The sequence below is a fragment of the Stereum hirsutum genome (assembly GCF_000264905.1).
Source record: "Stereum hirsutum FP-91666 SS1 unplaced genomic scaffold STEHIscaffold_9, whole genome shotgun sequence".
In the NCBI taxonomy this organism is placed as follows: domain Eukaryota; kingdom Fungi; phylum Basidiomycota; class Agaricomycetes; order Russulales; family Stereaceae; genus Stereum; species Stereum hirsutum.
This window is the reverse complement of record NW_006763139.1, coordinates 1,203,793-1,216,636: the sequence shown is the minus strand read 5'-3', so window position 1 is coordinate 1,216,636 and position 12,844 is coordinate 1,203,793. Positions and strand designations below refer to the sequence as shown.

General features: G+C 52.3%; 4 protein-coding genes across 4 annotated transcripts; 1 reads left to right on the top strand and 3 right to left on the bottom strand.

Annotated features, from left to right (window-relative positions):
• On the bottom strand, positions 1–2,717 carry STEHIDRAFT_122442 (uncharacterized protein). The gene is made up of 5 exons (XM_007305504.1): positions 2,576–2,717; positions 2,336–2,505; positions 2,181–2,274; positions 1,419–2,081; positions 1–1,349 (listed from the first exon to the last, which is right to left on the bottom strand). Exons 1-5 carry the CDS (start codon positions 2,661–2,663, stop codon positions 1,150–1,152), a joined length of 1,215 nt encoding a protein of 404 aa, XP_007305566.1. The 5' UTR covers positions 2,664–2,717; the 3' UTR covers positions 1–1,149.
• Positions 2,718–3,141: 424 nt separating this feature from the next.
• STEHIDRAFT_59511 (uncharacterized protein) lies at positions 3,142–7,117 on the bottom strand (the record flags this gene model as incomplete). Its single annotated transcript, XM_007305152.1, has 8 exons — positions 3,142–3,265; positions 3,472–3,699; positions 3,893–4,150; positions 4,295–4,379; positions 5,683–6,261; positions 6,313–6,450; positions 6,665–6,826; positions 6,943–7,117. The coding sequence occupies 8 exons, from the start codon at positions 7,115–7,117 to the stop codon at positions 3,142–3,144; spliced, it is 1,749 nt and encodes a 582-aa protein (XP_007305214.1).
• Positions 7,118–7,629: 512 nt separating this feature from the next.
• Positions 7,630–8,401, top strand: STEHIDRAFT_59677 (ClpS-like protein; the record flags this gene model as incomplete). Its single annotated transcript, XM_007305164.1, has 4 exons — positions 7,630–7,749; positions 7,852–7,935; positions 8,020–8,136; positions 8,285–8,401. Coding segments are annotated over 4 exons (438 nt in total), but the record flags the coding sequence as incomplete, so codon positions are not given.
• A 592-nt stretch (positions 8,402–8,993) lies between these two features.
• On the bottom strand, positions 8,994–12,591 carry STEHIDRAFT_158164 (uncharacterized protein; the record flags this gene model as incomplete). Its single annotated transcript, XM_007305503.1, has 6 exons — positions 8,994–9,296; positions 9,382–10,097; positions 10,165–10,388; positions 10,456–11,373; positions 11,434–11,689; positions 11,745–12,591. The coding sequence occupies 6 exons, from the start codon at positions 12,589–12,591 to the stop codon at positions 8,994–8,996; spliced, it is 3,264 nt and encodes a 1,087-aa protein (XP_007305565.1).
• Positions 12,592–12,844: the final 253 nt, after the last annotated feature.

Below are 12,844 nucleotides of genomic sequence, written 5' to 3'. Positions count from 1 at the left end.
GCGAGATGTATAAGATTGCGGGCGAGCAGAGATGGACGGATCATAACTGAAAATAGAGCCATAATCAAGGGTGGACAGGGTATGCAGGATGGTAACAATATAGACAATATGATGATATGTACAATACGCAGTATGTACCGAGTACGTGGATGGAGAGGAGAGGAGAATAGATCGATAGCTCGAGAGAACGAAACATAGTAGACCAAACGGAGAAAACAGAACAGTGGTGCAGGAAGCAAGCACGATGGCGAGAGTGTATGTGACGGGACCAAGAATGGGAAAAGGGGCCAACGGTAGACCGATAGTAGAATAAAGGTGATAAGTCAGGAGATCAAAAGAGGCACACGAGGAGTCATGGGAAGATAGGAAAAAGAAACGCGGAGAGGTATGAGGGTCGTTAGGCATAAAGAAAGAGAAATTGATGATGGAATGATCGATGATGAGAAGGAAATTGGATGGGATGCGAGAGGATGCGGAAGTGCATGCTGGAGCGATATCTTGTGGGCGTTACAGACGCGAGGGAGGAGATGGGTACGAAGAACATGGGTGTTGGGCATAGAAGGGATATCAATCCTGGAAGAAGCAATACTGTCACATGTCGTTGACAAGAAACGAACAGGAGGTATGACTGTATGGAGAAGTATGAAGACCAATCGGTGGCGTGGGGGAAGAGAAAATCAGAGGGTGCAGGCTAATGTAAAGCCGATGCAATCGGAACACATAGATAGCAGAATAGCGGGACTGGAAGTGAAGAACAAAGCTAGTTCTTTCCCTATTCAGGGGACGTTGTAGCTGGAGCAGGACCTGAGACGGCCGAGCACGTTGAGAGGTGATTGTCCTGATATGGCCGGAGGTATTGGCAGCCTTGAGAGATACGATGGAGGGAGTCCGACTGGGATATTGGAAGGGGCTTTTGGGATATGGAAATGGTGAGATCGAAACCGGAACACGATGCGGGAACGACTGCGGGCCAATCGTTGCTGGATAATGGCACAGAGCTGGTAGAGAGGCGTGAATCAAGAACGTGGAAGGATGAGTGGAGGGAGCGGCGGGACAAGTGGAAACTCGAAGGGTAAGGGCGCCATGACTGTTACTCGGTGTAAAGGTGTGAGTGGGCGTGCCATGTGTGGCCGAGAGGTGCAGAGCGCTTCATGTCTGGCAGCAGCTCCAGCCTCCGGTGCGCGAAGAAGCGGCCTTCTCTCTTGCCTCTTCCTCTTCCGCTTGGGCGTCCCATGCGGGAAGGCTTGACAGAAACACACTATCTCGCTTCTTCATCTCGTTCTCCTGCTCTATGGCGTCTTTCTTTTCGATAATCGCCCCGATAAGGGAGTCAAATAGTGTTTGGACACCTTGGGTGAGGATTATCGCATCATGGTAAGCCAGAGAAAGCAAGGGGACGAAGGAGCATAGATACACACCCAAATCATCCTTCGCAGAGACTTCGAAAAGTTCCATCCCCTTCTCTAGGCCCCACTCACGATCATCTGTCTCCTCTTCTTCTTCGTGCTCCCCAATCAGACTGTGACTATCCACATCCGCATATCCATAATCTGGACCTCCGTAGGTCCTGCCGTTGCCAACTACACCGTTTCCGTCAATCGCGCGCGCCAACGCCCCGCCGGTTCTAGAGATTGGCACGCCGTTTGTGCTCTTGGCCCTGTTGAGTAAAGCACTTGTCGACTTAGCACCACTAACGTGTGCTGTGCCTGTGTTCGCTCTTCTGAGTGCCGACGCTCGATTAAACGCGACCCCAGCACCCGGCGAGATGCCAGACATCTGCGCACTGCTTTCTGCGGAGGAGTTCGACTCTGGTGGGGATTGCCTTGGTAGCTGTGAAGGAGGGACAGGTGTGGCAAGAGGTGCAGAGCGTATGGAGGTGAAAGAAGTAAAGCGTGGCCGGATATAAGAAAAAGTGGATGGAGGGTTGGGCGGTGGCGGTGGCGTTGGTGGCCGGGGTGGAGGAAACCAGCGTTGGAGGGATAAACGTGCGAGGTCAGATGATACCTGGCGGTGATGCTGTAAGTCTGCTTTGGAACCGACAATGTAGATTATGAGATCTGTCGAACAGTTTTTCTTGAGTTCTAAATGATGAGCAAAGTCAGGATCGACGAATGATTTAGAGAAGTCAGTGGTGGTCAAGGCACGAGAAAGTTTTCCGCGAGAAGAAGGATATGCCTCACCTTCCAACCACCCTTTAACATCTTCGAAGGAAACTATGCTGGTGATGTCGTACAGGAGGAGGGCCGCGTTCGCGCCACGATAGTACATAGGTGCCTGGCCAGAGTAGAAATGCTGTGAGAAACTAGCTCAGAGGGCAAAAGTGAGAAAGGCGCACCATGCTGCGAAACCTCTCCTGGCCCGCGGTATCCCATAGTTGCAACCGCACTTTGACACCATTCACATAGACCTTCTTGGTGACGAAGAAGGCGCCGGTCGTGGAAGTTGTGTTCTTCGGGTCAAACTTGTTCTGGGTGTAACGTTGCAGAAGGCTAGTCTTGCCAACGCCTAGCAGAGCAAATCAAGGTCAGAATTTAAGCCAAAAGGAACTCAAGAGCAGCGAGCAAATGATAGCGACCTGTGTTGCCCATGACCACGATCTTCGCGTCGATGCCTTGCTCATACCGGGAGCGTTGGTAGGCATCCATGCGAGGGTAGGCGGCCATCGGGCACGACGACGACAACAACGGCTCTGAGGACGCCGAGGAAAGGGGGAGGAGGGAGGGGGTGGTAGGAGGAAAGGAGAGACGGCGAGCACAGGCTTTGGAAGAGCAACGAGCGCGGCTCTTGCTCTCAATTCACCGTCCGTGTCCCGAGCCGTGCTGTCGGGCGCGCGGCGCTTTTGTCCACCGTAGCCACGTGGCCCGCCTCTGCGTCTGCTCATCCATTCCATCCCGTTTGGGGTAGGCGCACAGAGGTCGGATGTTCGGTGCGCTCTCACGACATCGTTTGTCCCGCTCGCAGATTATCGCATCATCGTATCACTTCCTCACACGCAAAGCAAAGAGAAGAATGCTTCAAAGCAACGAACCCATACAGTGAACGGAACATGGCGCATGGACATATTTTGATGTGGCGAAGTAAGAGAACATGTCATAAGCCCGATCGCCCCTCCGTACCCCTATCACCCAAAAACTCGCTGCTCTACTCCTGCGTCTGCTGCACTGGGAACTCAAACACGACGTCCTTGCCAGTCAGGCGGCGGTAGACGGACGAGAACGAGTCGAGCTTGTACTCAAGCGACGTCGAGTCCTTGGAGTCAAGGAACCTGGAACATAAACGATAGTAATGATTAGTTTCTATCATTCCCCATTCTTCGCCCTGGGCGGTGTTAACTCTCTGCCGGAGCATTCGAGCACCGGAGAACGGCATAGCCACGATCTGAGGAATGAGGGGAGGATAGGATAATGGTGCAAGACAGGCTGAACGGAGCGATAGAGACAGTATGGAGAGAAATTGAATATGAATACGTACACCTTCAACAATTTTGACCCGTCAACGGCAACACGTGTCCGCTTTCCAACAATCTCGGTGGGGAAGACAAGATCCTCAAGAATCTTCTCGTGCACGTTGGTGAGGGTGCGGCTGCGCGGCCTCTTTTGCTGGACACGAGAGGTACGGGTGGGCTTGCGCAACATCCGGCGCTGGGCGACAAAAACGACATGGCGGTCCGAGAACTTCTTCTCCAACTCACGAGTCAACCTATTCGTTCATCCGCCATCCGGCCGATTCATTCGTCCCAAGCCAACCGATCCAGGCAGTCGTGCGATCCAGTGTCGACATCACATCCCATTCCGACCACACATCATCCCATTCGCCACCATTCAATATCATCCGCAATAAGATAGATACCAATCAGTTGAGAGCTAGGAATCAAATGCAGACGCTGACGTACCTTTGCTGAACCTTGTGGAAGGCCTTCAATTGGGGAACAGGGACGAAGATGACAATCGCCTTCTTTCCACCACGCACGTCCACCTCACGGGCAGCAGAGATCTGAAGGGGGCGAAGCTCAGCCTTGAGCTCGGGCACGTTGTTTTCGAGGTCGACGAGCGCCTGGGCGACGCTGGTCTCCGTCTCATCAGGAGCTGTCGTGGGCGCGTTAGCGGTGCGCAGAATCTTGTGTTGGACAGACATGGTGTTGGTGGATTTTCTTGAGGATGAGGGATTGGACCCTACAGGTACGATAGTAACGCAAAGTAGTCAGTAAGTGTTGCCCAACATGCCCTGAGTACAAAGACAAGACATGGACGGCGGGTGTCATCCATGCGCGTGCCCTCTAATCCGTCAAATTCACTCGTTTAAACTCGGATTTTGAGTGTCGTGCTCATTCCTACGTATCTTCTGCATATCCTGGAAGTCATACAGAGATGAATCATGGACTCACCGAGCGTAATTCCTGCCTCGCTGCCTTGACGATTCTGGGAACTATTGGACGAAGCGTAGCACGCTGAAGGAGGCACGGCAAGTACCGGAGACCGGCTTACGTCACCAACAATGTGTTGCGATGTACCTCGGTGTCCTCGTCGTTTGAGCTTGTCCCAGCCTACCGTGCACTAACATTCTTGGTTCCATATGTTTCTAAAATACCATGCTTGGCTGTGGTAGGTATCGATTTCAGTGATCTTGAAGCTTGGGCTTTGCTGTGTTTCCCCCTCTCGCTTGGCAGCTTAGTAACTTGAACGCAAACAACTACAGTATCCCTCCATTCACGAACGATATTAGGCCACTGCAGCGCTTTGGTCCTACTAGCTCGATCGTGCTGATTGGTTCCGCAGGTTATATTGATCTTGAAGGAGATGACAACACATGAGCCAAGGCGACGTGCTTAGGTAGAACTGCTTTCTTCGATCTCTAACGTGTTTCTTGGGAAATGGACGGCCATGGCTGGGAGCTAAGTGTTACACGACCTTGGTTTCAGCTGGAAATCCGAACGGTGTGCAGGAAAGATATACAGCAGTCCTCTGGGATTTAATTTTGTGAATTTTACTAGACGGGATCACTGCCAGGATCCAATAGCCACCCCTGCTTGTGCGCGTCTTCGCCTCCGAATTATTCATTACACAGGGCCGGTTACAACGTCGAGCGTGCCTCCTTACCCCAAGCTCTCACATAAATTGTCTCATTCTGGGTCCACCAAGATGTACCTGGTGTTATTCTCAAGGTGCCAGATGGCGAGTGTTCGCGGCTGATTCCACACGCAGGGTGTCACTGCTAGGCGTGTGGTCTCTTATCCGTGCACTTGTCTCTGGATCTCCTGGCCTTCCTCGAAAGAGTTCCTCTCCCCGACCTGGCTGCTCTTGGGGCTCGCGATCCAGACCTGGCATGACAGAGTCTCACCCTTCCTCTCTCCTCCCGCCCTGTAATCCTTGTTCTTCTTCCGACCAGCTCAAGCCGACGTTCCGCAGGTACTCTGCCCGCCTGAAGTTATTAGATCTGCCCACCGTTGCTCCTTGAACTGCACTGAGGAGCAAGCAATCGAAAGGCTCTTGTTTCTTTACTAGATCAAGCATATCTGGCTACCGCTGGCGAACTTCCTATTCGTCAGGCCGCGTCTGGATATGTCGGTCCTCGAAGTCCGTTTACCGCCATTGGCATAAGAATACATTGGGGGTTGCTACAGAAATAGTGATGGACACGGAGGAAATTATAAGTAGACGTCTATCTTAAAAGAAGATCATGCACCGCCATCTCTATTTCTCTTGAACTCGTCCACCCAGTTCTTCTCCACCTCGCCCTTCACGAGGACTAGTACGCTCAAGCACCCATCCTTCATTTCAAGGCCGTCGATTTTATTGTCGCCCTCCTTCGCCTTTGCGGCATTACAAAGGTCCCGTAGAGACATCTTCTTCCCCACTTTTAATAGTCGTTTCCTCTTCGTCACAGCATAGACTACCAACCTCCCATCATCCACGTATTGACCCTTTACGTCCCAATCCGGCTTGGCTGACTGGGGTGGGAACATGAGCGAGAGGTGATCAGCGAAGGGCGTGAGTTCATGATAGGTTGGGACGAGATCGGAGGTGGCATATTGTGGGTAGAGGAAAATGACGGGAAATATCATGGTGCTAGGGTCTTCGGGGTCAAACGAAGGTGGAGGGTAGGGAAGGGCAGCAGTCGGTGCTGTGGAGGGCGCGGAAGGGAGCTCGATGATATTGCGTTCAGCCAGTGCGGCTTTCATGATTCTTCTTTCTTCCTTTTCCCTACGCTCCTTCTCCTTGCGCTTCGTCTCAAGGTCTATCTTTTCCTTTGTTCGCTTCTCCGCTGTTTCCTTGAGTCCCTTGACGCCGGAGTTATCTGGGTCAAACTCTAGACATCTGGTGCAACAGTCCAGAGCTTCCTCCGGACGTGAGAGGGCGAGGAGTGCGAGGGCGGAGCGGTAGTATGCCTTGGAGGATTTAGGATTGAGAGCGAGGGCGCTTCCGCAATCACGTAGGACGGACCCAAAGTTTTCTGTGATGGTATGATGATGGTTAGAACTGCACTTGTACGGAACGAGTCGATACGGATGCGCAAAGGCCGGTACGGGGACGTGGGCGTGATGCCACAGCAGTCGACTGCAGGGCCACACGATTCGTTGACACAGTAGAATGGGGTCAAATACAGAACAACGGAGAGCCTGTTATGCCCAGAGAAACTCTGGGCTTGACTGGTTGGAACTACTCACTGAGCTCCAAATTGCATGCCGCTCGGTTACATAGTAGAGCCTCCTTCAAGATTGGATCCGTTGGCTTTGCATCGATGCCTTGCTGATAGAACCCTGCTGCCTCTCTATGTCTCTTCCCTTTGAAATAATCATTTCCCTGTTCTTTGAAGTTCTGTGCGATCTCTAGTCATTCCCAGGAGACACATGTTCGCCATTGTACAATGTACGCGGTCGATAGGAAGTGTTGCGAGAGGGCGAATGAGTTCGAGGTGTCATATGGTTTAAGAAAGCAGGCGCACCATCGGGAGTGCCCTCGTATGCGAGATTCTGAAGCGCTGCGAGTGCCGTGTTGCTTTCATCCTCAGATGCAGCAGGCAGAGACCTCATGAAAAGCGGTGTCGAATCGAAATCCGCCAGTTTCGCATCTAAATCCGTGGGTGCGGGGCGTGCAGGTAATAGTATTTCCTCCGACATAGCTCAGATCGTGTCGTATAAGCCCAGTTGTGTAAGGTATTGCCTTCAGAGGGCGAAGATGATGGCTTTTCCTGCAGTCCCATTTTTAGCAGCCAGTTTGGTCAAGGAGGCTGCTGCCACACAAAGCCAAACATCGCCTTCAATTCTCGGCGGCGCGTCGAGCCAGCGTCGAGTTCGCGCGACCAACACAACTTCGTTCTGTTCAGCACAACAATGGCAGTGAGTACGCCCCATATTCACCCTCCATCTTTTCTTCTGATATCATCGTCGTTTCATAGACTCGTTGTTCATCTTCACTTCGTGCCATTGCGCGCTGTTCACGGTCACGGCCTCTCAGTGGGTGAGCCGCGTTCGTCCGATGGCTGCTGTAACCCTCACTGACCGACTCTCCATCTCCTTCTGTTTTTAACGATTGTGCCCTCGCGAATTCGACGAAAATCCAATGAATATATAGCCCGCTTGGCTCATCATCCGTCTTCGCTCGCTCGCTGGCGACGGCAGCCCCTACCGCCTCTACGTCGGCACCCCCTCCACCGCCAGCTACCTCGTCCGACCCCAAAATCAGCAAGATTGTTGATGACATCTCTGAGCTTACCCTGCTTCAGGCTGCGGACCTCGTTACTTTGTTGAAGGTTCGTCAATATAGGCGTCACTGTCCATTGTACACGTGCTAACCGCCGTCAACTCGGCGAACAATGCGCCTTTCCTCATGTCTCAACTTTGTGCGTAATCAGTCTCGACTGAACATCCAAGAGATTGCCATGCCTGCTGCTGGTCCGGCAGTAGCTGCAGCACCTGCCGCGGCAGACGACGCACCCGTCGAGGTTCGTACCTCTCTATGTCCACACCTTACGCTCCCGGCGAGGTATTGAGTCGTTTGCTCATATTATACGCGTCTGTAGGAAAAGCCCAAGGAGAAAACTATCTTCAACGTCAAGCTTGAGTCTTTCGACGCTGCCGCGAAGCCAAAGATTATCAAGGAAGTCAAGGCACTTGTGCCCAACCTCACTCTCATTGACGTTCGTCTCTTCCTTCATCACTCCCTTCCTTCGATGCTCTGCCGTATACCCGCACCTCCTCAGCTCCTACTATCCGTTTTCCATCGTATACTGTCCTATCGTTCGTCTCAGGACAGAAGTACTCACCACATACACTGTTATATTACAGGCCAAGAAATTCGTCGAGTCCCTTCCGAAGGTCTTGAAGGAGTCGTTACCAAAAGAGGACGCAGAGAAGATCAAAAAGACCTTCACGGATCTCGGGGGCATCGTCGTTCTCGAGTAGACTATCCTACATCATCTCATCCAATAATATTCGGTCTTTCGCATTGGTTTGCCCACTTCTCTCGAGTGACCACTGGTCGCTTCAGTGTTCTTTCAAGTTGGAGCTTGACAGTCACGAGACGCCTGACGTTCACGTACCAGCGCAGAGTTAGGGCTTCAATCTCCTCGAATAAATACTTAACGTGGGCTCCACGCCGTGAGCACGCAACATCAACGAAGGAGGGTTTGCACCAAAAAGATCGCCCATGTAATGGAAAAATATAGCAAACGTGTGTTACTTCTGAGACGTTGTTTTAAACCCAAAAAGCTTGACATTACATAGAGTGACCTTCTCTTTGTACAAAAGATCCGAATGTTGCACACAATGCTGTCAGGAGAGGACAGCATACGTATAATAGTGATATATCAGAAAATTTGAGCAGGATAGCATACAATCGCATAAGGCATAGGATGTAGGAGAAACAGTAGATAATAGGGTACAGGTTGTAATACCAAATGCATAAGCATATTCGAGATTGACAACACAGCAACAAATGAAAACAGACAAGTCCGACCATGCGAATGTATGACAGCGAGAGAGAGATCCGGGCCTCTTAAGAAAGCCTCGCCATCGGAGGCTCAGCAATGCTTTCCTGGAGAGAGGCCAGCCAGCAGGCACCGAAGAGTTTCGGGAAGCGGTCGAGCCTCAGGAACGCGTATGGGGGATCATGCTCCGCGAGCTCCTTTTCTAGCTTCTTGGACAGCTTCGGCTGAGCTATCGCCGCGATCGCAAGGACACAAATCATCTCGGGAAGGCCGCCCCGTTTTGTGTCTGATTTCAGCGCCTTTTGCACCTTGGCCCTCTCCTTGCGAATTTCCGGGCCAGCTTTGGTTGACCAGACCCACTTCTTCTTCTTCTGGGAGATACAAGCCAAACGGAAAACACATATCAAGTTAGCAGGTGCAAAAATCTGGAAGGGTGACAATAAGATGAGTACACACCTTGTGGTCAAACCGCATATGGAAGTGTTCGGGGTCGAGGCTCTCGATCGCCTCTTTGAGCACGGTGTTCGTCAAACCCTTCGGATTCTCGGTGAACTTGGCCTGTATCACGAGCTCGATGTACCAACTTCTATTTTCCTCCGACTGCAGCAGGCAATGGATGTCGGGACCAGCATTAGGGTCTGGCCGAATGAATGCCGCGCCTTTGGGAACCTTGAGCTCGTCCCGGTAATCGGTGGCCCTCCTTGCCTTGAAGGCGAGCTGGGGGGAAGCGCCCGAGTTCGGCGAGACTGCCGATACGACGTACTCACCAGACTCCGTGTGAACACTGACCAGACGGAATCGACGTTCAGCTAGGTGTTCGAGCCCCTTGGGGAGGTTGAGGAGGTCCTTCAACGGTGCGAAATCGCCCATCGCATCTACGGTGACGACTGCGATTTGGTTTTCAAAGTTGGAGCCTTTCTGGTGGGACTCGGGCATGTTCTGGTAGACGGTTGTCATATGCTCCAGAAGCTCCTTCCTGCAATGGACGGCCACCGCAGAAAACACTATCGGTGCGGCGAACCTTACCTTTTGGACATCTGTCGGGTCACTATGGTCGTAGATTAGCTTTCCGACACTGGATTCGATGAGTTTGGCCGTCTCTCTGTTGACCGGAGTTGCATATCCGCCCAGCTGCTGCATAACGGTGATGGTGTAGATGGTTTGTTTGACACCTGTGAAGTGCCGAACCAGTCAGTGTACTATTTGAACGACACAGGACAATGCTAAGGCTTCGCTCACCCTCGGGGAGGCTATCAAAAGCAGTCCAGTCCATAGGATGGACTACTACCCGTTTTATAGTCTGCTCGACGTCATCCCCAAGCGCAGGTTCAGCAGACTCAAACTTTTCACCACACGTGATAAGCCAACCAGTCCAGAAGGAGACGATGCGACTCAGGACACGATGAGGAGATATTGTCTTCGTCTGGAGTATAATTTCGATCAGCCACGCAGATAACTCGTAGCTAAAGACAAAAGCGACGACTGTAAGTGATATTGTTGGAGGATATGAAAGGCTAGAATGACACATACGGACCACAAAGCCAATAGACGGCCCGATTCAGAAACCTTTCGAAATCCATCCGCGGTATCCTGCGTTCCTTAGCCCAGCCCTTAAGCTTGTCCTCTAAAAACGTCCAGTGATCCTCGGCGTCCCAAAATCCGCCAGTAATGGGAACCTCGACCGTTTCAAAGTCAAAGGAGGCCGCAGTAGACTCGAGAGCGCGCTTCATGGTTCCCGCCGATACGCCGCTCTGAGTAGAAAAGACAGTGCTGGTGAAGACGTCCTCGAGGGCCAACCAGGCATGGAGAAACTCGGGCAGAACCGAGCAAGGTTCGTCAGGGCGATCACGGAGGCGGAAGTGATCAGTGTTGAAGTGATTCAGGCCGTAGCTGGCGTTCGTCACCACCAGAGAGAGATTCTCCCTGAGCTTTGGAGCTTTCAACTTGATTTGATCAGAGAGACCATGGATGAGGCGGACAAGTTCTATCGTAGGCGCCGTTCGAAGCACCTCAGTACAACGCACAAAGATGTCCTTGGTGGGACCAATACGATCCGGGTCGAACGGCAACAGGCTAGAGGCCGTTTGGATCGCGGGCCACTCACGCAACCAGTCCTCCAGGGATATGTGCTCCGGTCTGCAATCCAGGAAGGCATTCAAGACAAATAGATGGCTACCGGCGACTGTGTAAGCGATGTGTTCGGACGCGTCTCGGTTGTGCTCTATTTGCTTGGGGTCGTCAGCGATAGGGCCAAATTTGGTCTTGTTCTTCAGGGTCTCCGTTATGGCTAGATGAAGGCTCTGGGAGCCATAAAAGGCAGATCCATCGGGAAACTGTTTGTGTAGAGCCTCCTCTTTTGGGCGAAGCGGGAGTATAATGGCGCCTGTATTCATAGAGTGTTGCATGCAAGCGTCAGTCTTGCCTTGTCCCTTGGGGCCAATCAGGATCCTGTCATTGTAGCATAAGTAAAAATCAGATAATGTCAAATAGCGATCAGCGGTCACATACGAGTTCTGGTGAGGTTTGGCGAGACTCTTCACTTGCTCTGAGAGTTCTGCGGGGGGAGAATAAAGCCTGTCCAGCCTCATGCTCACCATAGAGCCACTGCCGACTCTAAAGCGACCGGATACTAGGTCGCCGCTTCGAAAGAAGTCTAAGACTGGTTTATACTCGATATATAAAACGTCTTTGAGCTGTTGCATCACTACCGCGTAATTCTCCTTCTTTGGCGTGTCAGGGATGATGGGGCGGCCGTGCCATACTTCTGTGCAACAAAGTCAGTAAAAAGGCACTAGTCGATGAAGTAGATATGACCGTACTGTGATTGATGAGATTATAATAGCTCTCCACGACAGCTGACGTGACCTGCCCCTCCGAGCCTCTCTCTACCTCGACCTTGAATATGTTTGCAGCAGTCGACACAGTGTTGTCCTCCTCAAGTATGGCCACAGCGTCCTTTTCATTACGCGTATAACGCAGTCCAACTGCACTAAACAGCGCATGGTGCTGGCCCCAGCGAAAAACTCTGAGGCTAGGATCTTCAACGCGCACTGCTTCGATCTTCTCTTGACATTGAGCTCGAATTGCTTCTTGCTGTGCTTGGGGGAGGTCGGACCATGGGGTGAAGCAGCGTGGAGCAGGAAGTGCCACAGCAGGAGAGATGGGTGTCATGGTAGGATCCGGAGGACAAGCAAGGACTTCACTAGAAATGCCAGGGGGAGAACGTGTCGTGCTCGGCTGGTATTGATCCGCAGATTCAGAGAACTGACGAGGCGAAGAGAGAGACCCAGCTGGGGCAGGACTTGGTGAGGCAGCCTCAGGAGGAGAATCTGAAACGTTGCCAGGAGTACGAATATGAGAACGGCCCATACTTGTTTCAGAGTTCGAGTGCGCGGCCTCAGACGAGTCATCAAGCCTTGCGTCGTGAGCACCGAGACGAGCGCGCTTTATTTTGCGCTCAAGACGATCCTCTACAGGTGCAGGCCGTCGAGCGAGAGACACCGACGCATAAGAGCCGGGCCGGGGAGGCTTGCGAGGACGGAGAGTTCTGCTCGAGCCGGAGGCATGAATAGGCTCAGGAGGCGAGGGCCCTGCCAGTGGAAGGCCATCGCGGCCGTCCGATGTGTCTGCAGCATCTGGGTTTGACTTCTTGCGCTTGCGGGCCATGGTCCTTTCGGTATAGGGCAGCTCACGGTGAGTTACTGATGTGTCTCGAGATGACTAGAGAATCGTCGTCAGAAGGAACTGGCAGGTAAAGGATGGTAATACTCACGGGAAGGACGGGATGGTGGCGGGATGGTGGAGGTTGGGATTGTGCTGTGTCGCTGCAAAGAAGGGAAAGGAAGAAGTTCGGGAGGTGTTAGCCGACGCGCAACCGACGCGTGAGATGGTGTCCAAAGCAAACAAGACACAACACCCG